The 27,399-nt window shown below is 40.7% G+C and overlaps 1 protein-coding gene across 1 annotated transcript in view; it reads left to right on the top strand.

Moving 5' to 3' along the window:
- The window catches only part of Fancd2 (Fanconi anemia complementation group D2), a 193,099-nt gene that overhangs the window by 124,760 nt on the left and 40,940 nt on the right, over window positions 1-27,399 (top strand). Inside the window, exons 18-22 of the mRNA XM_080266338.1 lie at window positions 3,647-3,754; window positions 7,634-7,745; window positions 13,318-13,430; window positions 14,313-14,472; window positions 23,576-23,779. Coding sequence (XP_080122464.1) covers window positions 3,647-3,754; window positions 7,634-7,745; window positions 13,318-13,430; window positions 14,313-14,472; window positions 23,576-23,779 — 697 coding nt within the window. The remainder of the gene's footprint in view (window positions 1-3,646; window positions 3,755-7,633; window positions 7,746-13,317; window positions 13,431-14,312; window positions 14,473-23,575; window positions 23,780-27,399) is intronic.

Raw genomic sequence — 27,399 nt, forward strand, 5'->3', positions numbered from 1 at the left:
GTAAACACTACATACTGTACATGAAATGAATCCTGCCTCCAGTTGGGGCCCCAGCAGTGGGCATGTTTCATCTCATATTTATGTAACTAACTTCTGGTTTTATCATTACACTGTCTGCATTCTAAATATGATAAGAATTATGATTTTTTGAGTGTTGTGCATTACAGTAATTCCACAGGCAGTGGAAGACTAATATGCAGCACTGTAGTGCAGATTGTCTACCATATCACAAGCCTTTGTTTACAAACCTTGTGTTTTTCAGTAATTTGGCTGTGACACATGTGTGTGTTTGGGGAGGGAAGTGTGGATGGACAACATGTGAGTGATGTGGACTTTACCCACTTCATCCAGATTGACTGGATTGATAAGAATTTTACCAGCCTTCCTTTGGAAACCATTTTTTCTAGCAATTGGGTAATATAGACTGACTTTTCTCTCAGTTTTTCTGGAATAAGAGGGTTTTACTATCTATCTATCTATTGCCAGACGCCTCAATCCCGTTTGGGGTGGCCACAAACAAATCGCCTCCAAGTCGCCCTGTCCCCTGCCATTTCACTGCCCTGCTCCCAACTCACACCCCCCTCTCTCATATACCTCTCCACCCCATCCCTCCATCTCATCCTCGGCCTCCCCCTCCCTCTTCCCCCCTCCACCTCACTCACATACACTCTCTTCGTCAGTCTTTCACCCTCAATCCTCTCCACTTGGCCAAACCACCTCAGTGTGTTCCTCATAACGCTTCCTATCACATCCACATCCACACCACAACGCTTCTTTATATCCTCATTCGTCAGCCTCTCTCTCCATGTGACTCCACAGGCTCCTCTTAAATAACTCATTTCCACTGCTCTCACTCTTGACTTGTGTCCTTCCAACAACGTCCAAGCTTCACATCCATACGTTAGAGGTGGTATCACAATACTGTCATGTAGTAACTTTTTCACTTCCATGCTCACTTCCCTGTTTCTTATCACTGCTTTCAAAGAACCAGCAACCTTTCTTCCCTGCTGTACCCTTTCAAGCACTTCACCCTCCAAACCTCCATCCTTACTCATCACACTACCCAAGTACTTAAACGTACTCACATTTTCCAATTCCTCACCATCCAACCTCACTGTACATTCACTGACTTCACCTCTCTCAAAGACCATCACTTTACTCTTCCCTACATTCACCTTTAGATTCCGTTTCTTACACACTCTCCCAAACTCATCCACCAAGCCTTGCAGCTCCCCTTTGTCTTCATTCAACAACACAGTATCATCTGCAAACAACAGTACAGGGAGTTTCCAAACACTATCTTCTCTCACCAGGGCCACTCCAGCATCCACTACCCTACCTTGTACCTCTTTTATTACCCCATCCATGTACAGATTGAACAACCATGGAGATATGACACATCCCTGTTTCAAGCCAACTTTCAAAGAGAAAAATTCACTTAGTTCACCATCCACACGCACTGCAGCCTTCGCATCATCGTACATACTCTTCACAGCATTCAACAACTTCCCATTAACTCCATATATTCTTAACACTCTCCACAGTCCTTGTCTATCCACCCTGTCATATGCTTTCTCCAAATCCATGAAAGCCGCATATAACTTCTTTCCCTTCTCTAGAAACTTTTCCACTAAAGATCTAAGAATGAATATCTGATCTACACAACCTCTTCCCTTCCTAAAGCCTCCCTGTTCTTCTCCAACTAATTTCTCTGTTCTTTCTCTAACTCTGTCAATAAGTATCCTACCATACACTATTCCTATTATACTAAGACGAATGCCCCTATGATTACCACACACTTCTTTTTCCCTTTTTCCTTTGTACAAGGGAATAATTATACCTGACTTCCAATCCTCCGGGACTCTACCATCCTCCCAGGCCAATCTGCACATCTTCCACATCCATTCTACTACTATCTCTCCCCCATGCTTCAGCATTTCACCACACACTCCATCAATTCCTGGGGCTTTCCCCGATTTAACTTTCTTCATTGCTTCCACAACTTCTATCCTACTGATTTCTTTCTGTCTTCTCACCTCCTCCCTTCTCCCAGCCATTCCCCTGCCACTTATACTCGCATTACTTCCATCCTCTATGTTCAACAATTCCTTAAAGTGTTCTCTCCATCTGCTCACTTTTTCTTCCTTCTCCACTAGTAATCTACCATTTTTATCTTTCACTCCCCTGCTAACTTCACTTCCGGCCTGTCTTACTCTTTTCACCTCTTTTCAGAACATTTTCTTACAGTCCCTCCACTTTACACTATATGTTGATATTCAGTTGTAAATTTCACACTAACCTTCAGCAACTTGGATGCTGGATGTGAGGGTTTGGCTTTACAGACAGTGGACTGGCATGGAGTGTAAGCCCTTCCCACAACTTGTATTTGATGAAATTCATTGAGTTTTAGTTGTAAGATAGGAATGAATTCCTTGTTAGTAGTTATATAAACTGTCTAGCTGACTACAGTTGGCCCTCAGCTGAACTGAGAGGGGGTTAGGGATCTTTGTGGGGTTGAGCTTGCTATTGTGATTTATACCGTACTTTTAAGCATTCTCGTTGTTTGTTTCTGGACCCAACCTCACTGTATTGCTGTAGGTAAGGATGAGTGTTGGGATGAAGATGATGACGATGAAAACATCTCAGGTTCTTCAACCTGACAACGTATTTTTCATTGTCCAGCATTTTTGCTGCACTTAGTCAATTGCTTTCAGTTAAAGGGATATGTCTGGTAGGAGTGGAGTTAATGAAGGTTCTGTCTGACTTCTCCAACTTAAAAAGTTCCTCTAGAGCTAATATCATATTCAGATAAAAATGGTGGATTCAGTTTGATATTGTCTTTTATGTTCTTCATGTAAACTATTTTAGTTACACCTTGATATCCTCCTATGTGCTATTGAGAGTACTAAAGCGTTATATACAAAATATTTCACTAAGGAATAGATGCGGTTTTGGAACCTGTTCTTGAATAAAATGGAGGACTGATTGTATTGAGGATTTGTTGTAGATTAGAAATATCTAATGTTGGTTTGTTTGGGTCTGAGGCCATTTGTGGGTGAGTTGGAGCGGAATATGAGAAGAAGGAGACAGGATGAAGTAGAGGGGATAGATTGCTGAGATATTTGAGTGATGGTGGAGCGAGCTGGAGAGAGTGCAGCCGGATAGCAGAAAACGGTTTGACATGGAGAGGATTTGTTCATGGGCATCCCTTCCTCGATGAAGGTGTCTGACTATAGAGAGATAGACTGAAGTATCCAAAGCTCAGCCATGGTGTGTCTTTTCCTAAGGCTAGGATGATGATGGTAATGTGTATGATTTCAGTAAGTGATAATGATCCTGATGGTTATGGTGATGATGTTAAGGGTGACAGTGATAGCGATGATAATGACAACAGTAATGGTATACTGTTTCCACTTTAACTTTACCAAAAATTGCTCTCTTCCCATTGTGAATGCTGAGTTGTTGCTAAAGATCAACACTAGAATGTCATGTTAGTGTGAAAGCATTACTATGGAAAAGATGTAGAGCTGCAACTTTATCATTTTCTGCTACAGCTTTACTTGAAATAAGCTGCAGAAGGATGAGGACTGGGGCCATGTTAAAGTGAAATAATTGTTGATGATAATTCACCTCATATCTCTCTTAGGATGGTGCCACACTGAACACTGCCTGCTTGCGTCCATTCCTGCGAGAGTTGCACCTTGATGTGTTTTCTCTCCTCTTCAGAAAGTTGGTCCTCCACACTGATCCTGAGGTAAGTAAACCTTGGTCTGTCTGTCTGTCAAAATATCTATCTGAATCTAACTGTCTATCCGTCCATGTGTCGAGTTATATGTTTGTCTGTCTCTCTGTCTTTCTTGATTAATTCAGTCTCGTGCTCAGAAAACTGGCCCTCCACGCTAATCTTCATGTGAGTAATATAAATATGCCTTCTCAGTTATATCCCTATACTCTGTCCAGATTTTCTTGGCCTGAGATTGCTATCTTTCCATCTTGAATGCCGAGCTGAAATAAGGTACTGTACTAATATTAAAATATGATACTGATCACAAAGTAGTATTCTGTCTTTAAGCAATGGGAAATAAGCTCCAAAATAGTGTTTATCTGTGCCAAGGTGAGGTCAGTGAATTATAGCTCTGTACCATGTGTGTATGGTTGAAATGGAAGTTATACCCACACAACTGATGTTGCATTTATTTTGAAGAGTTGGGGTTGAGATTATTGTATTCTTGCAATAAATACATCTTTAGTACAGTATGTGGGTGTAACTCTTTCACATACTGTACTTATAGCAAGACAGCACACTTAGTAAAAATGTGTCCTTTTATCGTGTCATGGAGTGTCTTGCTTATCGATATGGCTATCTGTGTATTACATAAGAAGCAGTCATATGAATGTTAAGAAGAAAAAAATTATAACAGCCAATCCTAAATACAATATTGCCTTCTGGGCTTAGGAGGGTCCTTGGTGTAGGAGAGCCATAGGCTTGCCCACCATAGGATCATTTATGCTGCAGGATATCTTATCTTTCTGGCAGTGTTTCTTTGATTTAAAAAAAAAAAAAAAATACAGCTGCCTCTTACACATGACTCGTAGCATGGTAATACACAGCTGTCTCCAGCTCCAGTCTTATACCATCTTGCCATCCAAGCATCTGTCACATTTTGTCCTGACAATAACTTTTAGGAATTTATGTTATTGGCAATATTTCATGAAAAGTAACTATACTTTGGAAAGTCATAGACTTGCATACTCTGAAATTCTTTTCATATCAGCAGTGCATCTTGGGTGATTTGGCAGCATGAGAGCGTGTATCATTTATGTCGCATCAGAGCGAGTTTGTTTTCATAATTTTACAGACGGTAGGTTTTGAGTCGGCAAACCAAGTGTTTGATCCTTGGCCTCTGATTGATGCTACAGCTGTCAGCAGGACAATAGGCAGGATTCAGTTGGGGAAGAGAATGAGTGTGTCTGGGTTGACTGCTGAAATACTGAAAGCCTCAGCAGATATTATAGGAGTGGGTTTAGTTACTGATTTGATATGGTAGGTGGGGGCACTCACTATCCAATCATTCGATGTAGTGCTGCTTTGGGTGTCTGCCCTTGCCTCTCATCCTTCCTTCCTCTTCTGTCTTTCTTTCCTTCATTTTTGCCTACAGGTGACTTTACACCCCCTCTTCTATTCTTTCGCCTTCCTTCTGCCTACATTGAGTGACAAACCAAATGGTTTCCTGTACACGAGGAAACCATTTACTCAGTTGGGTGGTAACCATAAAACCAAATTATGGCACCTGGTGATGTAGTGGGTTTAAGGAGCTCCAGTCGGATTGAGCCTGTTTAGGTTTATATCCAAGGGGTGGTTGGGGTTTATTGCTCATGTAATGCCACTGAGGGATGAGTGAGGCTGGTCACTTCCGTCGTAAATGTAAGGACCAACTTACCTAACCCCGGACTCCTATGCTCCTTATAGGGCACCATAGGATTGGATGATGGATGGATGGATTATTTATGAGTGGTTTGTCCCAAATGACTGGCTGAGGAGTGTAATTGTAAATGTGTACAAGGGAAAGGGTAATGCCCTAGAAAGAGAAAATTACACAGGCATAAAACCAGTGGACCAAATAAAGAAGGTAATGGAGAGAGTTCTAGAAGATATGATGAGAGAAACAGTGAATATTTATTAGATGCAGTTTGGATTTATGCCAGACAAAGAACCACTGATGCCATATTTATTGTCAGACAGCTTCAAGAAAAATATATACGAAAGAAAGTGAAGTAGTACTTTGTTTTTTTGATATACGAGTAGAGAGGGCCTTTGAAAGAGTCCCTAGGGAAGTAGTGAAGTTGACAATGAGAAAGCTTAGGATTGATGAGTGGCTGGCTAGAGTGGTTATGGCTATGTATGTGGGTGCTTGCACCCACATGAGAGTGAATAAAGATTTGAGTGATGAGTTATTCTTAAATATTGGCATGCATCAAGGGCCAATCTTGAGCCTTTTATTGTTTATCATGGTGCTTGAAGCTCTCTCACGTGACATCAGAAATGGACTCCTATGGCAGATGCTGTTTGCTGATAACATAGTGTTGACTGCAGAGAATGAAAGGTTATAATGTGCTCTCCAGGCATCTTTAATATCCTTGTTGACCATCACTACCTTTCCTTCATCATTCATCACACACTGCCTACCTGTGATATCCCTATTTTCCCTCTTCATCCGATTTGCCAACTTGAATACCTCATTCTTCCTTTTGGCACTTTTTAGGTTATCCAGTAAAACTATCTGAAACTAAGATTTTGCCCTGTACACCTTGTTTCTGGCCCTGTGCTTGGCAACCAAATACTCCTCTCCTTTACCATCCCTTTTCCACTCCCAGAAATGTCTTTTCTCTTTAACTGCAGCTTCTACGCTCTCATCCCATCACTATGTCACCTTATGTCTTGGAAGACCCCTTGTTCATCCCTAAACTGAATCAGTAACTCAAGAGTTTGTTCTTGAGAGCTCTGTACTGTTCATTAACACGTCCGTCTACAGCTCCTTATTGAGCCTCCACTTTGCTCATCTTGCTTTAGAAGGCTTCCCTTACTGCATGGTTTTTCAACTTCCATATTTACTTCCTGGGTATATAAGTCTTCTTCACCACGTATTCTTTCAGCACCGTGTAACATATCAGTAATTTGTATCGCTGCACACACTCTTTGCTTCCTTTAATATTCTTCATCAACCTCCCATCAGCCCTCCTGACCAGGGAATAGTCAATCTGACTAATGTTACCCCCAGACTCATATGTAATCAGCCTACTCTTTCTTTTCCTAAAATGTGTGTTGCACAAAATCATGTTCATTGCCTCCCCAGATTCAAGTGTCCTTTCTCCTTCTGTCTCCTTCCACATTCCTTGTACCATGTGGGATTCCATACACAATATGCTAACAGACTCTCTATCTCCCTCTTTAATCACTACATGAATGGAGGCCAGACTAACGAGATTATTTATTTTGCACAGTGGAGTTAATAGTATGTACTGTATGCAGTTATGTTTAATCTAGAGTTGTAGATGGGATGTATGGAGTGAGGAATGTCCTGCTTGAGTCGTACACAAGCTTTGTGGTGTATGGTGGTGTGGCTCCACTGAACGACTCTGTGCAAGAGCTTAAGCCGGGTATGTGAACCCATGCAGAACCTGTCTAGGTGTATGTAATGTCTCACAACACTGCAGTTTTGAGAGGAAAAATGCTGTTTGGTGCTACCAGACTGATTGCCACGTAGAATATTTGAAAACATGCTTGTTTTCTACAGTGAAGCGCATTATGTAGATTAGAAAGGAATACAGCACACATTATTTTTCCCTACCTACCGTACAGCAGCATATACCCTGATATTACATTATTTCTTGGTCATACGGCATCCCTTGATAGAAAGAGTAGTATATGCCGTATGTTGACATATTTTCCTCATTACAGCACTTCATACAGTGGGTATAGCCTACATGGTATGTTGGGGAAACTGGCAGATCAACTGTATGGATAGCAGTGGAACTTTGATAGGCAGTTTTTCTGTAAATTATTGTAGGCTAATTGCAAAAAAGAACATAAAAAGTAATATATAACCAGGATTTTCTGTATGTTCACTGACAGAGTGATATGCACCTGACACTACCCCAGGCAGAGTTTCTGCTGACAGATCTGAACTTCAAGCTGAACCATGTCTTCGGTTCCAAACGCTTAGCATCCCTTCCATCTGATAAGAGTAAGTTTCCTCCTTGTTCAGCATTGTTTGCTTGTTTCATCACTTTTGGTTAACCTGTGTGTGTTTCCGTACTTACCATAACAGTAAATATATATTTTATGGATCTAATATGTTCTTAAAAGGAAAATTTCACCATGCTTTTGAGGTGCATGATACCAGTTAGGATAAATCATGTAGTTTCTGTGTATTTGTTATCATGTATTTGTGTTACCATATGCCCTGTTCGGTACCAATTATGCATGATAACCAAGGGATTACTGTACTGGGTAAATGTTCAGTGGTAGGTGAGGGTGCTCACTATTCACTTACTCTATATAATGCTGCTCTTGAGTGATTGCCCATTCCTCTCTTCCTTCGTTCATTCCTTCCTTTTTCTGTCTTTCTTTAATTATTCCTCTTCCTTCTGTCTGCAGGTGACTCTGCACTGAGTGACAAGCCAAATGGTTTCCTGTACACCAGGAAACCGTTTACTGTGCTGGGTGGTAACCATATAACCAGATTATAGTGCCTGGTGATTTGGTGAGTAATTAAGGTGTTCCAGCCAGGTTGAGCCCGTGCAGCTTTATATCCAAGGAGTGGTTGGGGTTTACAGTATTGCCCATGCATGTAATGCCACTCAGGGATGAGTGAGACTGGTCACTCTCATCTTAAATGTCAGGACTAACTTGCCTAGCCCCAGGCTCCTACGCTTCTCATGGGGCAACATTGGGTTAGATGATGATGATAAATGAGAAAGGGGGCTAGATCATGCCATAGTTTTTAAAGTTTCTCCAGAGCTGAATAAATTGTCTGACAGTAGCATGAATAGCATAAAAAGGTGTTATTGTACTGTACCTGAGAGCTTTAACTCACTGAAAATGACAGAATCAGTACCTAGTACAGTAAGGTCCCGGGTTACGTCAGAGTTCCATTCCTGAGACGTGACGTAAGCTGATTTTGAACGTAACCCGAGTTTTATACAGTATGTCGTATGATTATACTTACCGCAATGCATCTTACAGATTTTTCACCCATACATTGCATACTATACATGTAATAATCTTATAACTGGTATGTAAAACACAGTCTTTTGAACTGATGATATTTGTTGAATAAAATATAAGTTGTACTAGCTACGAGTCTTCGTCACAGTAGCTCACTCGCTGCGGTAACGGCACTTCTCATCATCATGGCAACAGAGTTACGCCACCGCTGCCTCACCCACAACTGAGTCTGGCTGCCGCTCCCTCACTCTTCCGTCCTTACACACGTGCACACTGCCAACACACATTTTATTCCTAAATTCAAGCACTTTTCATACTTCATCATACAATAAAATTTACTGTAAATTACTGCCGTAAAATATGAAATAACATCATTACCAGCACAATAATGTAAGCATTTCTAACATCAAGTTTGACGGCTTTTTTTTTTTTCTCACTCGGACAGCAAAATTATTTCAGTGATAAAATGACCGATTACTGTATGGTACTGTAATAAAGATGGATACTGTATGTCACTCCTACCTTCTGACAACATCAACTTGACTCGTTACTGGGGTTCCAATGTGGAAGGCACTGCATCAGGGGAGTCAGGGGCCGAAGCAGGGGAGTCCGGGGCTGAAGCAGGGGAGTCAGGGGCTGAAGATAGGGAGTCAGGGGTTGACGATGAGGATGAGGTAGCAACTGGTGGTGAGGTTGTGGCTCGGTGTTCAGTTCTCTTGAAAAACTGGAGAATTGAATACTGCTTGGCGGCATATTTCTTTTCGTCATAGATTTGACGATAACAAGACACTGCATCCTCAATTCCCCTGTACACTTTGGCGAACCTCTCTGCATTTGGGTCCTGATCTTCAAATGTAGCCATTGCTTTTTCTAGGAAGTCGAAAGCATTTGCCATTTCCTTAGTCTTAAACTGTCTTAGCGGTTCTGCCTCATCACTTTTTTCATCATTTTCCATTTGTTTTCCTAGGTATAGCAAGTCTTCATTACTCAGCTCTTGATCATGTGAATCAACAAGTTCATGTACAGTAGTGCACCAACTTTCGCTACAGCAGGATTCGCGGAATCCACTTTCGCGGCATGCACCAAATATTCCCTAACTTCCACTTTCGCTTGAAAAAATCGATTTTCGCGCACAAATTTTGGGTTTGGGACAATATTTTGAACTTTGAATTTCCTGCACCGCCCGCCCGCAACCCACCGCCATCTTGAATGACGTCATGTCAACACTCTGTCCACCCATTCCCGCCATTGTGTACAAGCGTGCTAGCTCCATTGTGTTGGATTCTCACGGTTCAGTGGCCTCTACTATACCTGGTAGTGTGGGGAAAGGGCCTGGTGGTGTGGGGGGAGAGCCTGGTGGTGTGGGGGGAGGGCCGGGAGGCAGTGGTGGTGATAAAAAGTGGCCGGGACATTCAAAGTCGGGAGGAAAGGCCAAGGCTAAAAGAGAGTATCGTGTTGGAGTGAAGAGAAGAACCTAGCACAAAGGGAAATTCAGCACAGAGTGGAAGTGTTGCATCAAGTTGCATCTGAGGAGGCAGAGAGAGAGAGTGGTATTGAGGCAGCAAGAGGTGGCGCCAATACGTCTGGCGTGGCTAAATAAGCCCGCCACGCGCCTCGGATACTTACCCCCAACATCCATTAAACACCTCAACCTGGTCTCTGTGGTATGTTTCTCCTCATATAATGTGTACTGTACAGTTTTTATTGTTTGTATCTCACAATGCAATGTACAATAGTGATTTGATGTACTGTATTGCAAGTGAAAATGAAAATCTGATGTTACTTTAGGATAACCGGGAACCAATTAGCCTTTTTGCCATAAAGACAATGCCCCAACTTTTGCTAATTCCACTTTCGCGAATTATTTTTGGACCCAATTAGGCGCGAAAATTGGTGCCCCACTGTACATCACTCTCGTCTATGTCCAGATTTAAATCATTTCCAATTTTCACACAGTTGTGCTTGACTGCATTTATACTGTCTTGGAGGGTGAAGTGCTTGAAAGGGTACAGCAGGGAAGAAAGGTTGCTGATTCTTTGAAAGCAGTGATAAGAAACAGGGAAGTGAGCATGGAAGTGAAAAAGTTACTACATGACAGTATTGTGATACCAACTCTAACGTATGGAAGTGAAGCTTGGACGTTGTTGGAAGGACACAAGTCAAGAGTGAGAGCAGTGGAAATGAGTTATTTAAGAGGAGCCTGTGGAGTCACATGGAGAGACAGGCTGACAAATGAGGATATAAAGGAGCATTGTGGTGTGGATGTGGATGTGGTAGGAAGCATTATGAGGAACACACTGAGGTGGTTTGGCCATGTGGAGAGGATGGAGGGTGAAAGACTGACGAAGAGAGTGTATGTGAGTTAGGTGGAGGGGGGAAGAGGGAGGGGGAGGCCGAGGATGAGATGGAGGGATGGGGTGGAGAGGTATATGAGAGAGGGGGGGTGTGAGTTGGGAGCAGGGCAGTGAAATGGCGGGGGACAGGGCGACTTGGAGGCGATTTGTTTGTGGCCACCCCAAACGGGATTGAGGCGTCTGGCAATAGATAGATAGATAGATAGATCAAATCCTGTAAAGTAATTTACGAGGTTAGGGCACACTTTTTTCCACACTCTGTGCATATTTGCCTCAGTCACTTCAGCCCAACACTCTCCAATATTTTTAACTGCCTTATAGATGTTGAAATCTTTCCAGAATTCTTTGAGTGTTACTTTACCATTTTCTGTTGCTCGTATTGCCTGTCTGAATGTTTTTCTCAGGTAGTAAGCCTTGAATGCTCTTATTACACCTTGGTCCATGGGTTGTAGGATTGATGTGTTTGGTGGCATAAACACAACATTTACATTAGGGTGCAACTCTGTCAGGCTTGAAGGATGACCAGGAGCATTATCAATAATGAAAAGAGCTTTGAATGACAGATTCTTCATAGCACAATACCGTTCAACCTCCAGCACGAAACTTTGAAAACCAGTCAATGAAAATTGCACTCATCACCCAGGCCTTTAAATTACTTTTCCAATAAACTGGTAGGCTAGCTTTAAGGATCCCCTTAAGAGCTCTTGGATTTTCTGAGTGGTACACGAGTAGCGGTTTAAGCTTGAAATCGCCTGCACAGTTTCCCCCCAAAAGTAGTGTTAGGCGCTCTTTGGATGCTTTGTGACCTGGCATGGTTTTTTCTTCTTTAGCAATATAGGTTCTGTTAGGCATTCGTTTCCAGTTTAGTTCCGTTTCATCAATATTAAAAATAAGTTCTGGAATGTAGCCTTCCTTCTCAATCAACTCCTCCAACTCCTTCTCAATCAACTCCTCCAACTCTTTAACGAATGTTTTTGCTGCTTCTCCGAAAATTCTTCTGCTGGTTAGGTTTGCTCGAGCCCTGAAACGAGTAAACCAACCTTTTGATGCCACAAATGTCTCGTTGGTCTCACTTTCCTCACTTTTTTCTTTCTTAAGGTCTTGGTAGAGTGTGCGTGCTTTTTCACAGATTAACTGTTCACTCAGAGGCATGCACCGTTGATTATTGTCCTCAATCCACAGCATCAGCATCCGTTCCATCTCAATCAACCGTCCCGATCTTTGCTTGGTAATCACAGTTGATTGCATGGGAGTTGCACCTTTAACGTGAATCAAGATACGTTCCTTGTCTTTGAGGATGGTAGCTATGGTAGTACGGCTCATCCCTAGCACACGCCTGATTGCTGATGCCTTTTCTCCTTTCTCATTACGCTTAATAATATTGACTTTTTCACATAATGTGATGGTCTTGCATTTCTTGGAGTTGTTATGGTCACTAGGAAGCTGTCTCTTAGGCATCATGGAATCAGGATGGCGAAAAACACAAGAAAATGACGGTATCACTGTATCAGGCGGTGGTAGCAGTGAGACTGAGAGCGATTGTTGGTAGTCAAGCGTGAGGTGGGAAAACTCCAGAGACATCTCGCGGTACATAGCAACACTTTAAAACCTGCGCTTTATGTATTTTTTCTTTATTTTCTTGTATTTTAAAATTTCCTCTTGCGGACCGACTTTCGTAACCTTGAATTGACGTAAGTCGATACTGACGTAACCCGGGACCTTACTGTAAAGTTGCAGTTGCTGCATATAAAGCTGATTTGCCTGTTTCCCCCAATTTACAGTACCAGTTATGTGGAAATTTGCACCCTTGACACATTGAGGATTGACACTATATCATTGCCAAGGATTTTGACATGTGATTGAATGCATATAAAGATGATCTTGATTATAAGTAAGGAATGTGTTGAAACTAATCACAAATTTTTCTGTACAGCTGGCATTGTAAATTGGGAGAAACGGATGAATTGCCTCTACAATTTTTTTCATTTTTCTGTGGGCTTAGTACATTAATCAGAGTTAGTTTACCCTAATATGATATAATGTAACTCAGTCCAGTATAACCTAATCTTTTCTTCCTTTCATGTTTGAGATCTATCATTCTGGCCGTAACCAAGCACTGTGCATCCTGAAGGCAGTATAGTAATGAACAGTTCGCCTCCACATTGCCGTGATGTCTGCCATCAGGTCACTCTCACTCTATCTCATCCTAGGCTAACGTATCCTTCTTCCTTTCAGCTGTGGGATGCTCTTACTTGATGCTGTTCACGCCAAGAGAGGTTGCTCTGCGCGGCCACTTGTTCCTCAAACCTGTCTGCATACACCTTGAGCAGATCAGTGCTTTCTTCCAGGTTAGCTGGTGTTATTTATTTATTCATTTATATTTTATTTATTTAATCACTTATTTTTTCTAGGTAGGGTTTGATCTTCCTTCTGTCTATGGGTGACTCTACACTGAGTGACAAGCCAGATGGTTTCCTGTACACCAGGAAACCATTTAATACACTGGGTGGTAACCATATAACCAACTTATGGCACCTGGTGGTTTAGTGGGTAATTAAGGCATTCCATCCGGATTGAGCCGGTTCAGGTTTATATCCAAGGGGTGGTTGGGGTTCATTGCTCACATAATGCCACTCAGGGATGAGTGAGGCTGGTCAGTCTCATCTTAAATATCAGGACCAACTTGTCTAGCCCCAGGCTCCTACACTCCTGATGGGACAACATAGGATTAGATGATGTATGTATGTATGTTTATTTTGTGGTCACACACACACACACACACACACACACACACAGGTAAGAACACTCATTCACTCACTTATCATGGGTCAGAAATAATTAAATGCTTTATGAACTGTTCCCTGAGTGGAAATTTTCTTTCTCATGTATTGTTATCCTGAGTGTAGTTTAATGGACATAACCTGTGGCACAAACAAATAGTTTGTAGAACCTTGTGATTGGCTGAAAGAGTCTGTCACTCTATAGTTAATAAAATATCTTGCTGATTACACAGACGGATGGAGTGATGGATGCAGGAAGTATTGTGTTTCATTCTTTCTATTACCAGATCATTTTTATTCTTCTTAGTATAGGCATTCCAAACTATTAGAGTCTGCCATCAGTACCTGCCTTGCCATTTTGGGTCTTCCCATAAGCTAAAAAAAATAAAAAAAAAAGTATAAAAATTACTTTCTCAGGTAAGACACTATATTATAGTGTTAACCCCACAGACAATGATCGCAGATAATGATGGTGTGTTGGATGCAGCTAATATGTTCAGTGAACAAACTCAACCACTGATCACACTCAACAGTCACCTCTTCACCACCATGTCACTGTTCTTGGGCTGGCCCGGTCTACAGCAGGAAGCAAACAAGGATGTTCTCTTATGTAGGTGACAAGTTTATTTGTTTTATTTATTTTGTTTTATTTTATTTTTCATTTAATATCAGAAACATTTGAGCATTATATGCATGTGTCATATACTGTACAGTAATCCCCCTTTTGTCCGTCATAATTCAGTCAGGGTCCTGTCAGATTATGCATTTTTATTGGATAATGCTGTTCTACTCCCACATCTCCTTTTAAGGGGAGTATAGCCCCTATAAAACTCTATACACATCTTCCACCCATCACACAAAACCATCTTGGTACCGATTTTCTGATGGCCACCATTTATGCTGTATATACATTATAATATTCTGTCATGATCACTCATATATTACATTGTGATTTTAATGATTAAATCTGCATTTCTATTTTACATATTATATCATAGGCCTGTCTCAGCTGCATTAAATACACTCAGTCCTCAAGTACTGTGGACAACAGGGACTGGACAAGGACCGTACTACTCAAACACGCGTCACTCAAACAATATGTTTGCATGTACAGTACTGTATAACGGTATAATATGTTCTGGCAACTTTCCAGAACTCTCATTTTTACCCCTTCTTACCACCCAACCCCACATAAATTATCCCCAACTTGTACCCACCATCAGGTTAGACACAGAAGAGTAAGAATGTGAATCGTATTAAAAATAGCATTAACAAAAAACCAAAGTTGAGCTGGGTACCCATGTGTTGTTGATGCGGAGCTTCCTGCCATTCTCCTCCTGCCCTCCACCCCCAATGTTGTTGTTGTCATAAAGTGTCACCATCTCTCGTATCATGCAGCCTTTGGTAGGGACATTGGGCCATGTGCTTTGATAAAAATTTATGGGCTTCGCAGTTTTAGAGACAAAATGGAACGAAAATGTTTGCTAACCAGAAAAAAATTACTCTTTCATCCATGTTTTCTCGTAAGTTAATGTTCAGTTGCACATTCTTCATTCGATTTTGTGCTTCACAACACATTTGAGACTGACTGAGCATATGCCTAGTTCTTTCTCTGACATTACACATAATGCCCTTTGAGCTTCTCTGTCAGCTTCAGGACAATGTTGTCAACTTTCACTGCTTCCAGGTTCGCATCACCAGGGTTCCCATGCACGATTGTCTGTATCATCTCCGGGTCCTTCCATATTGTTCTGATGGTGCATTCATTCATGCCATTCCTTTTTGCCATGTCTACCTACCTCTTTCCATGCTCTGCTTTACTATCTAATACTTCCAGGCATAATTTCTACCTGCCACTTTCCCTGCTCTTACCCCTTTACTATCTCATACTTCTGGGCATACCTGAGGATGCGCCACTTTTTGGGTTGCTGGAGCAGATCACGTGGCATGACTTAAAAAAAAAAAAAAAAAAAAAAAAATGCTGTACAGCCTGGGTAGTACTCGGTGTGACCCAAGAAAGGACTGGCAGCCGTATGCTCAGTGGGTCCGAAACGAGTTGGGAAGCTTGAAATCGAACAAAAACTGTGAAACTGATTGCTAACTTACGAGAATACATGAATGAAAGAGCAATTTTTTCTGATTAGCAAACATTTTCATTCTATTTTGTTCCTTAAAACTGTGAAACCCATATGAGTGTGGGGTAAATTCAGTGAGACACGAGGAAGGACTGATAGCTGTATGCTGAGTTGGTCCGAAATGTGCTGGGAAGCGTGAAATCGAATGAAGAATGTGAAACTGTATGCCAGCTTAACAAGAACACATGTATGAAAGAGTAATTTTTTGTCTGATTAGCAAACATTTTCATTCCATTTCATTCCCTAAAATTGCAAAACCCATATGAGTGGGGTAGAACTCAGTGAGATACATGAAAGGACTGATAGCTGTATGCTCAGTTGGTGGGAAATGTGTTAGGAAGTGTGAAAGCTTACGAAGACTGTGGAACTGAATGTTAATTTCGAGAACACTTGGATGAAAGAGTAATTTTTTTCTGATTAGCATACATTTTCATTTCATTTCTTCCCTTAAAACTGCGAAACCCATAAATTTTCATGTAACCATACGGCCTTGAATGTGGCCAGGACAGGTACCCGGATGTAAGCCGGCCAATCATGGCGAGTCTGGTGAGTGACGTCACCGTGTGCGACTTTTGTTGCCAGGCCAGCTGACTTCTTGCAAGTGCCTGAGTTTTTCCCGTGTTTATATGACCTGTCGCATTATGCTGACCATGTTAGAACAAAAAACGTGTTACTCAAGGATTGAGTGTACTTGTTCAGTTACAGGCACTAAAAATATTGTTTTTATTAAAAGTGAAAGTGAAATGGATTGATGGATATTAGCAGAACTGAAAGCTGATGACTAGCTACAGTACATAAGTTATGCAACACAAAAGAGACACCTGGAGCTATCTGCATGCATATTTACAAGGAGTTACAAGGAAAATTAACCTCAAAGACCTTGCAGGCCATACCAAGGAGATACCCCATATTTGCTTGGGAATACATATCCAGTTTGCACTCATTCTAATGTGAGCAAGATCCTATCTAGGAGTCTTTTAAACTGCTCTAATGTAATGTTATTAATTACATTCATGGGGAGTCTGTTCCAGGTGGAGCAGATCTTGAATGTGAAAAAGTTTTCACATATGCTAATGTTAAGTCATTTCAGTTCTACCTTCCAACCATGGTTGCATGTTGACACTAAACAACTTTCTGTGGTCAGTATTGTCAGACTCATTCAGTATTTCAAATGCTTCAGTGAGCTGACATCATAACCTACGAGAATCTGAAGAAAACAGTTCCACAGCCCTTAGGCTGTCCTGATAACTCAGTCTGCTGATGGATAGAATAAGTTTTGTAGCTTAAGCTTGAACCCTTTCAAGTTGATCTACATCTTTCCTAAGTGTAGATGACCAGAACTGCATAGTGTTATCCAGAAGCAGCCATATTAAGGAGTAATAGAATGTAAGAACAGTTTCTTTATTTCTGTAATGAAACTGCCTCTGAATGTAGCCTAGTGATTTCTGGACCTTTTCCTCTACTGTGATGCACTGTTTGGGAAATTTTAGGTCACTATTGATGAGTACGTGCAAGTCCTTTTCCAAATCGGTCATTCTCAGAGTTCTCCCCGAAAGTGAACAGTGGGATCTGCATGACCAGTGTGTATCACCTTGCATTTCCCCAAGTTAAATTGCATTTGCCATGTCTCAGTCATTCCCCTAGCTTACACAAGTCAGCCTGGAGTTTTTCAGTCCCTTCAAGACTGCTCACTTTTGCTCCAAGTTTGATGTCATCTGCAGACTTTGAGATCACACTAAACAGATCAACATCTGTGTCACTGATCCATGGGATGAAAAGGAATGGATCAAGGACTGAAGTGACTGAAGCCCAGTCAGAAGAGATTCTGTTGATTACTACTTGCTGTTTCCTAACCATTAGCCAGTTTTCAGTCCATTGAGTTTAACTTCCCTGTTAATACTGAGTGTGCTTAACCTCCTTATTAATACTGAATGTACACACTGTTGATATTAGTCTGAGATGAGGCACTTTGTCGAATGCATTTTGAAAGTCTAAGTAAAGGGTATCTGTTGCTTTATTCCTGTCATACTCAGGAAAAATTTAAGGTAGTTGGTTTGACATGATCTGTGTCATTTGAACCCATGGTGGGAGTCCATGATGAGGCTGTGATTTTCCAGGTGTTCAGCTATCCTGTTTAGAATTATTCTTTCCAACAGTTTTACTACAATAGCAGTCAGACTAATTGGACAGTAATTCTCAGGACATTCTTGATTCCCTCGCATAAAGATTGGGGTCACATCTACCAGCTTCCATTCTTCTGGCACTTTCCTTGCTTCCAGCAACTTTTGAAGATTTCTGCAAGTAAAGGAGCTGCCTGGTCATACATCTCTGTAAGACCTCTTATGAGGATTTTATCAGGACCATGTGACGCGTAAATATTTAACTTGTCAATTCTCTCTACCTCCACAGGTGTACATCTGAGGAAGTTGGAATTTTCACTCATGGACCAGTATTGGTCATGCCATGTCATGAGTACCCTTTAACAAAAAGACTGAAGCAGAATAATTATTTCAAGTGGTGACCATATCCAGGTCTGTCATCATCATCATCATCATCATCATCATCATCATTTAATCCTGGGTTGCCCCATGAGGAGTGTAGGAGCCCGGGGTTAGGCAAGTTGGTCCTGACATTTAAGATGAGAGTGACCAGCCTCACTTATCTCTGAGTGGCATTACGTGAGCAATAAACCCCAACCACCCCATGGACATAAACCTGTGCCAGCTCAATCTGGTTGGAGTGCCTTAATTATCCCCCACCAAATCATCAGGTGCCATAATTTGTTACATGGTTACCACCCATTGTATTAAATGGTTTCCTGGTGTACAGGAAACCATTTGGTTAGTCACTTAGTATAGAATCACCCATAGGCAGAAGGAAGAGGAAAGAATGAAGGAAAGAAAGACAGAAGAGGGAATGTAAAGTCATCTGTAGGCAGAAGGAAGAGGAAAGAATGAAGAAGTAAAGATAGAAGAGGAAGGAAAAGAGGAAAAGGCAGTCACCTGGAAGCAGCACTACATTGAGTGAGTGGATGGTGAGCATCCTAACCCACCAACAACATACATACATACATCATCCAATCCTGTGTTGCCCCATGAGGAGTGTAGTAGCCCTGGGCTAGGCAAGTTGGTCCTGAATCCAAGTCTAAAATGTACATCATACCTGGTTGGTTCGTATGTGGTTCAGTACTACCATTGAAAGGTTTTGTACTGTCTACATGGCTGAACTCATTAGGAGTGTCTTTGCATTGTGATGCCACCCTGATTTCCTCATTTCTTTTAGCCAGCTTTATCAGAGATTTCCTTCTGCATACAGTCTTGAAGGAGTTCAGATCTTCTGGTCCTGGCTGCTTTTGGCCATCTTGTATACAGCCTTTCTCTCTCAGATTACATTGGCTATATCATTATTAAACTATTTTGTGGACTTAGGGTATGATTGCAGCCTGTCATGATGAAAATTGCTTTTTCAATGAGTGTCACACTTCATTTACATTGCTACCCTCTAGTCCAACACTCATAAAAACTCTCCCTAAAACCTGCAAAGTCAGCTGAGCAGAGATCTAGTTTTCTTTTACAAGGTCCAGAAGATATTTTCACATTGAATACATAGAGAGAACCTAACACTTTGGCTGGCCCTGTTCGCATGCCTCGTTACACCGCAAGGTCGGCCGGGGGTTGCCTGGCAGCATGTAGTTACTCACAAATGTTTATATTCTTTTCTTATTTCTGACCTTGTTTATCATGCTAAATTATTCATTTCAGTATCAAAGTTTTTGCAGTTGATTTTTCTATGAGGATATATGCACATAAAATTGAATATAATGCCGGCATTACCAGTACTATAACAGAAGGTACAACGACGTGAAAAAATGTAAGCAGTTTCCGTAAATGTCTATACTTTTTATTTTTGAAATTTTTTGTGTTATTCATTTTAGTCTTTCTTTGTTCACAGGTGTTTCTTCTACAGTAACATATGTATAAAATAATGAGCAAACAACCAGCAGCACTATTACCAACATCGTAGCGAAGGCCAGATGCGCTACATCAGTGCATTGTCTCGTAAATTTTTGTACAGTACTCATATTGTATTTTCTTTCTCACGATATTTTGCATGCTACTTCTTTCATTTTAGTCTCTAATTGTTTGTTTGAGTTTGTTCTACAGTAATGTTTGCATTCAAGACTGAACAGAGCACAAACTCACTGTTTCTAACACAGTACATGTAGCAAAAGGATAAATATACTTTTTTTTTTTTGGAGGGGGAGGAAGGAACCAAAGGCCAGAAACCCACAAACCATTCCTTCCAAGAAAAAAACAAAACAATACAACAGAGCCAGTTTCAAGATCTGTTCATTTCAAGATGCCTGGACACACTGTATTTGAAAGACTGGAGATCATAGGAAGTAGGAAATACTGCCAGAGGGAGACAGTTCCAGAGTTGACCTGTTGCATAAATGAAGGATTGAAAGTAACAGTTAGCTATTGCATTAGAGAACTGGACAGAAAAAGGATGAGAGTTTGTTGCTAGACACCCTGTCATGGAGGTGGAGGGACGCAACCAGACAGTTCTGAGGAGCAGTGACCATTGAAGTAGTGATAGAAAAGAGATAAAGATGCAACAGTGCAGTGAAAAGACAGAGGTTGGAGAGAGCCAGTAAGAGGAGGAGAGTTAAGGAGACAAAAAGCCTTTGACTCCACCTTGTTGAGAAGAGCTGTATGTGGGGAGCACCCCACACATTAGCAAAATACAGAAACCATATACAGTAAGTTTACTTACGGCCCAATGATATTTTTAGAGCACAGGAAGAATGGGAAGACATTGGCTTACATTTTAAACTTAGTCCCATGAACATCGAACAATAAATGGATTTTTGGCGAATATTTTACTTCATTGACATAAATTTCGTCATCAGCCTGCTTACGGACGTTGTTTGGATGACACATATAACATCATCGGCCGGCCAAAGTGTTAATCAGGTTGTGATCACATATTCCTGATGATTCCCCAACAGACAAACTGGTAACACTTTCATCTTTTGTAGTGAACACAAAGTGTTGGATGCAATTGCCTGTAGCTGGTTCATAATCTCACTGGGACAGAAATTTTTCATCAGCAGTCTACAAGCTGCTTACCTTCAGCATAAGCTGTTCTGTCATCCCAGTTTATGTGACAGTTGAAGTCATCAAGAATTACAAAAGTTTTACCATTAACTACCCTTCTCAGACTTCTGTACATACTGTATCTTCATCCTTGTTAGCAAGCTGATGTGGAGAACTGTCATGTACATAATGTTGGTTATATGAAAGTCCACACCTAATACTTCTTGGTCTGGTCTAATTTTAGTCAACAAGATTTTACCTTCCACAGACATACATTAAAATCCCATCCCTGTCTCATTTAATAAAGTGTTTATGGAACATTTTGTAACAAATTTCAAACTGTCCAACAAAATCTCTTCTGTCGCTACGAATCCATGGCAGATGTCCACAGCATCTAAATGTTCTGTAGCCATGAGTGTCTTGAGTTTGGGCAGTTTGTTTCTAACTGACCTAGCTTTGAAGAAAATTATCTGAAGGGGCTCCAGCCTTTACCTGGAACCCCTTAGCTGTCCCTGTTTTCCAGAGGCAGTGGTGTATCTGGAGGTATTTTTTCTCTTGGGGGCCACTCTCCATCTTGCCTTCAGAGGAGGAGTCTAGCAGCTGTGGTTCTCCAGCTTGAGGAGCACGATTGCTTGTCAGGGGTTTGGAGTCTGCCAGCTGCTAAGTGATAGTGTTCTCCAATGAGGCAGAGTCCACCTGTCACCCTTTTTCGTGGGGGATCTACTAACTTTAGTGGAGATCTTCCAGTATCTTCTTAGAAAGGAGCTTTAGTTTTCTGAGCCCGTGTCTTTGACTGTGGAGAGGAATGTTTTCCAGAGAAGGAACTACAGATGCTAAGAATATTTTGTCATGAATAATGAGATGCATAGATTGATATGATTAGACCCAAAAGCAAGGGACTAGCTGTAAGTTATGTAACACAGAAACAGGCTGGCACTGCATAACCTACATATTTATGTAAACATTATATTTTTTTCACCAGAAGGAGCTATAGGTACTAAGAATATTGGTTTATTTATCAAAAGAAATTGAGATGCATAGCTGATTATGAGTAGATCTGAAAACAGTTGACTAGCTACATAAGCTATTAAACACAAAAGTCAGCCTGGCATCAACTGCCTGCATATTTACATAAGCATTTTATTATTTTCACGAAGGAGCTACAGGTATGCAAAGGCAAGCAATATAAGTAATTCCCTGCAAAAGCTCTGGTACATCAACAAATGCTATAAATTCCATGACAAACTTGTTGCCCACCAGCACAGATGGCTTACTCATTGTGACTGAAGTTGAATGGGCAGTGGCCTTTGTTTTGGCAGGCATTATCAGTGTTAAAGGAGTGACATGCATTCTGAAATATTTGGTTTCTATGTGCACTGTTGGTTAATGCAATAATAAATGAATGTTCCCTTAATTCAGCCAGATTTTTGCATTGTCAAATAATGAAGAATACTGTTGAGAAGCAGGATTTGCTAGTTAGGTAGTGCTGGAGTATTCCCGACGATTCTCAAATTTTTCTTGACATGTTAGAGTTGCCAGTTAGCCTGCTGTTTGTGAGCAGAGGTATTTTGTAAAGTTGTGCGTTAAATTTTGTGCTCTTTTTCTCTATAATGTTTTATTTATGTGACTGTTTGTTAAATTATGTAATTTCATCTCAGTTTGTATACTAAATAATTTAGAGTGTTATGCATTTTAAGTAAGCTCGGGCATGTTTTGGATGTTTCCGAATTGGTAACTGTTGTCCCGCAAAATGTACAAGAACTGTGGAGAAGTAGCAGCTCACTCTAGAATACAGGAAACTTATATAAGGATGGGGAAGAGACTAGAACAGTTTCAGTCACTTTTCAGTTCAGTTTGAGTGTAGTTCAGTGTCAGTGCAGTTAGTGAAGATTGTATAGGTCCGATACTTGTGAAAACAGTGAAGTGTAGTTGACGAGCATTAAGTGCAATTATTTGGAAATAAAAACAGTGAACTTAAGAATCCAGTGTTTCTTAACTATTCCTGTGCTGCTCTGTGTTGTTGTACACAAAAAGGTTGCCTCTAGGAAGAACATCTCACTGGGCAATGTCCATCCTATACTGAACTCTTCTGTTGGAGCCTGTTTCAGTGTGGGACGGGGATGCAACAGTACTGTATCTGGTAATAATAAATGGGGGATTACTGTATTCTTAGATTTTGCAAAGCTTGGAGAGTACTGAAATATTCATGTCACTACAACTGAAGGAGGTACTGTAATGTCACTATATTCAGTATTTAGAACTTTTTTTTTTTTTCATTATTAATATGAGTATGTATATGTGTGTATGCATTCGTATTCCTTGTTCTGGATCCTGCTTTGCCTTATTTTCCTGTGGAAATAAGGGTCAGGAGTTTGATGATAAGTTTATATTGTACTTTTAATGGATTTGTATGTTTGTGTTCATTTATCTTTTCTTGTTAATAATGCTGTGTTGCTGATTATGTTTTTTTGTGTGTCAGCCATCTTACGCATAGTTGCCAAGAAGCTAGAGGGTGCTGATGCTGTGCGTACTATGGGCATAGAGGATCTTGCATTGGCAGTATGTCGGTACCTGTGTAACTTCCTGCCATCAGTGGTGAGCATGTCAACTGCTACTGTTCTTGTCTCTGCCCTCACTGGCCTCGCTGCGCTTCCACACCACCAAGATATCAGACAGTCCATTGGTATGTCAAGACAACACTGTTGTGCATTTTTTCTAGCCTGATGAAGGTCCTAAACCTCCTTCACCTTGGTTGATGGCAGTGTGCAGTAAAAACGGAAAGTCTGTTTGACTAACAGCAAAAAAGACGTAGTCCTTCCTCATAACTACAGCTTATTGAATTTCATGCAGTCATGACCTAGTATTCAAGTGTGAGAGTTACCTGGTTTCATTACATATAAACAGAATTAGTATAGAGACTCAAAACATTTCATTAGGGCTTATGTTATTGACTTCATCTGCCCTCCAAGACATGAATCTAGCCTACCCTAGGGAACAGGTTGTAGTTTTTTAGAAGAGAGTGTGTATACGTAGTAGTCTAAACTCAAACTTTGTAAATGCAGCTGAGTCCCCTGACCTGAGAATATGTATACAGTACTGTATCTGTATCTAAGTTTTCTACATATACCGTAATTACAGTACTGTAATTTGATGCAATACATCTCTCCCCCACTATTCAATGGGGATGCCTTCCAGAAAAAGTGGTTGAATAATGAATCGATCGAATAACAAACCAATTTTTCCCATAAGATTGTTAAGAAATAAGGGGGTTAGGTTCCTGACCACTTTCTTCATTCAAAAAATATTCAGTAAAGATGAAAAGAATATTGGTAAATATGAACGAAAGTGACACAGGGATTTTAGCTGTTTTCTTATAGACCTGTGTTCTCAAGGAAAATTATTTTAGTACAACATACATCTGAGATGATTGACATTTGATTTTTGATCAAAAAAATATTGGAGAATAAACGAAATACAGTATACCTACTTAGCGATATTAAAGAAAGCTACTTGAATGCCTTCGGTAGCGAGTTTGTTGCCTATCCCACCAACTGTACATGATGTCACCACACCAAACAAACTCAAAAATTTATTCAATTTAAAACCATATACTGTATAGCAGTGGAAACCTAACCGGTAGCACTGAAACCTAGCTGGGGGGCTTTGCCTCCAGGATCCTCCAATGATTATAACCTACCTAACCTAGTGCAAACTAAGATGTGCATATGTAAAACTGGCGCCAAAACAGTATTGTGTGTTAAGAGCATTTGTAAATCATTTTCACAGTCATCACCAGGGTTGCCATTTGGTATTTTTTGTTGCCAAATGTGGGCCAGTTTGGTAACGAAAAATTTGTGCTGATTCATTACCAAACGGATTTTTCACACATATGAAGATACAGAGGATGGAGATGGTGGATTGTCTGTTCTCTTTAATTAATCTGCTAGCCTACATAGCGCAAAAATAATCATTCATCATTCATTCATCATCCAATCCTACATTGCCCCATGAGGAGCGTAGGAGCCCGGGGCTAAGCAGTTGGTCCCGACATTTAAGATGAGAGTGACCAGCCTCAACATGCTGCTAATTATAAGGGGAGTGATTATTTCCATTCGTATATATAATTAGTGAAGAGTAAATGCTTGCATTAAGAATTTGGTAATGAAAAGTTAAATTTGATAATGAAAATTGAGGAGTTTGGTAACGTGGCAGAGTTCAGATCTGGCAACCCTGATCATCACCCGACCATGTTATGACAAAACACTCAGGTTGGTGAGCACGTGACTGTGCTTGACAGGGGTAATGGTAGGGGTCTTGGATGGAGCCATGGTGGTGCCGTAGTATTCCACGAGGCCAAAAAGAAATGTAGACCGATAAATAGGCAACCAATCAGCAGGGCAGAGTGCAGGAGACAGGTAGCTCAGCCAGTCTGTCTGGTGGCACACAGTTTGAATTGTCAAAATGGTGGGTATAACCATGTCGAACAACGAAAAAGGGTATAGATTTATAAATGTCAAAACAGCGAATTGTCAAATAACGGCCTGTCAAAAAAATGAGGGCTTGGTGTACTGTATTAATTTAACTGTATGTAGCTTCCATGTCTTTATACAGGGTACAGTTTCATTACTTTTATTTCTTTTTTATCACAGATTAATTGTTAGCTGCAGTACTGAATACAGTGATCCCTTGGTTATAGTGCGTAATTGGTGCCAAACATTGTGCATGCTGGCGAAATGGCACAATAATGAATACACAGAACCTGTGGGATTGATCCTAATTGGTACAGTACCAGGCACCCCAAGTGCAAATAAAAATTTTCCCTTTTACAACAATATAGACTCATTGAGTACTTACATACTGTTATGATAAGTATCAGAAACACACCTAGGCATGTTTAGGTTAATAGAAAGTGATGAAAGGGAAACAAAAAGGAAAAATACATATCATAGAGAGACTTTAGGTGGGCTTGAGGTCAAGTTCTGAGGCCAGGGGGTGAAGAGTTAGTGATCTCCACCACATGAGATTAACTCTTCAAGTAGAGCCTTATCTTTGAATCCTTTAAAGCTATCAGAAACCACAGACATTGTACAATCATTGTTGAGCTGAGAAATGTGCTGTAATGGCAGGAGTGCAGATTTTCATCTTACATTGATAATAAAATCATTATAACCAGGTGTGCTATACCAAGGGATCACTGTAATTGTCTAACATTATATGTACAGTGCTCACCAGAAAGATAGGTGGCACCCAACTACAGGGTGCAAATTGACATCATGCCCTCTTTAGTGCTTCCCAGGAAGGCAAGCAGAGATTCATATGTCTGGCAGTGCAGAGGTATTGGCAATGCTGCTTGAACACCCTGCATCCCCACTTGGTTGCTTTTGTGAACTTGGAGGGGGAGGATTAGTTTTTTTGAGCTCCCTGAATGTGGCTGCATTTTTGGAGTGTTACGCCTAATTTTGTTGTGGTTTATGCCAGCTGTAAACAAGAAAAAGAACCTGTAAAGTGACCATTATTTTCTGTGGTGGCATTGCATAAGACAGAGAAGAATGTGAATTTTTTTTTTTTTTTTACATTATGCGCCAAGGCCTTGCCAACCAACACACAGCCTCCAGGGAGGCTTTGTTCAACTTGTTCATGTATTTTAACAGTGTTAATGAAGCAAATAGAACATATTTCACTCTGACAACCAAGACTTAAAGGAAAACTTCCCATTCTTACTTTGTCATGTGTCTGTGAGAACAGTGCAGCACTTCCTCTTGGCTTTAGTTAACTCAGCTATCTTGTCTTTTCTTGATTCTTGCAATGCTTTATTTTTGGCCTCCCAAATTATCGATTAAAGAAAGTTCAGTCTGTCATAAATAGAGCTGCAAGGCTTGTTTTTTGTCTTCCACCAAGAACCTCCACAACGTCATACTGTATAGAGTTGCATTGTTGGCAATCAGAAAAGCTACAACTGAATTTATACTTTATCATATGACTTTCAAGGTTCGTAGGTTTGATGAACCTTAGCATCTTGCTGACTTAATGCAACGTTCACCAGCTCATTTTAGTGCAATCCTGTGGAGCAGCGATGATACTTGCATCTTGAAAAACTGGGAGCTGTCTAGTAGTCACTTTTCTCTGAGTGGTAAATTTCTCTTGCACAGAGACTGTACAATAAGCTGCCCTTATCTATAAGGCGGCTTAATTCTTTCGTTTCCCATAAGAGGTAACTTACGACTTTACTTTTCATGAGAAGTTAAGATCTTGAAAGAGCTGTGATGACAGAAAGCGATAGAGTTTAGTAAATGCCACGGCCAC

This window comes from Coenobita brevimanus, chromosome 20 (assembly GCF_032717465.1).
Source record: "Coenobita brevimanus isolate Jiangsu-jjx chromosome 20, ASM3271746v2, whole genome shotgun sequence".
NCBI classification, from domain to species: domain Eukaryota; kingdom Metazoa; phylum Arthropoda; class Malacostraca; order Decapoda; family Coenobitidae; genus Coenobita; species Coenobita brevimanus.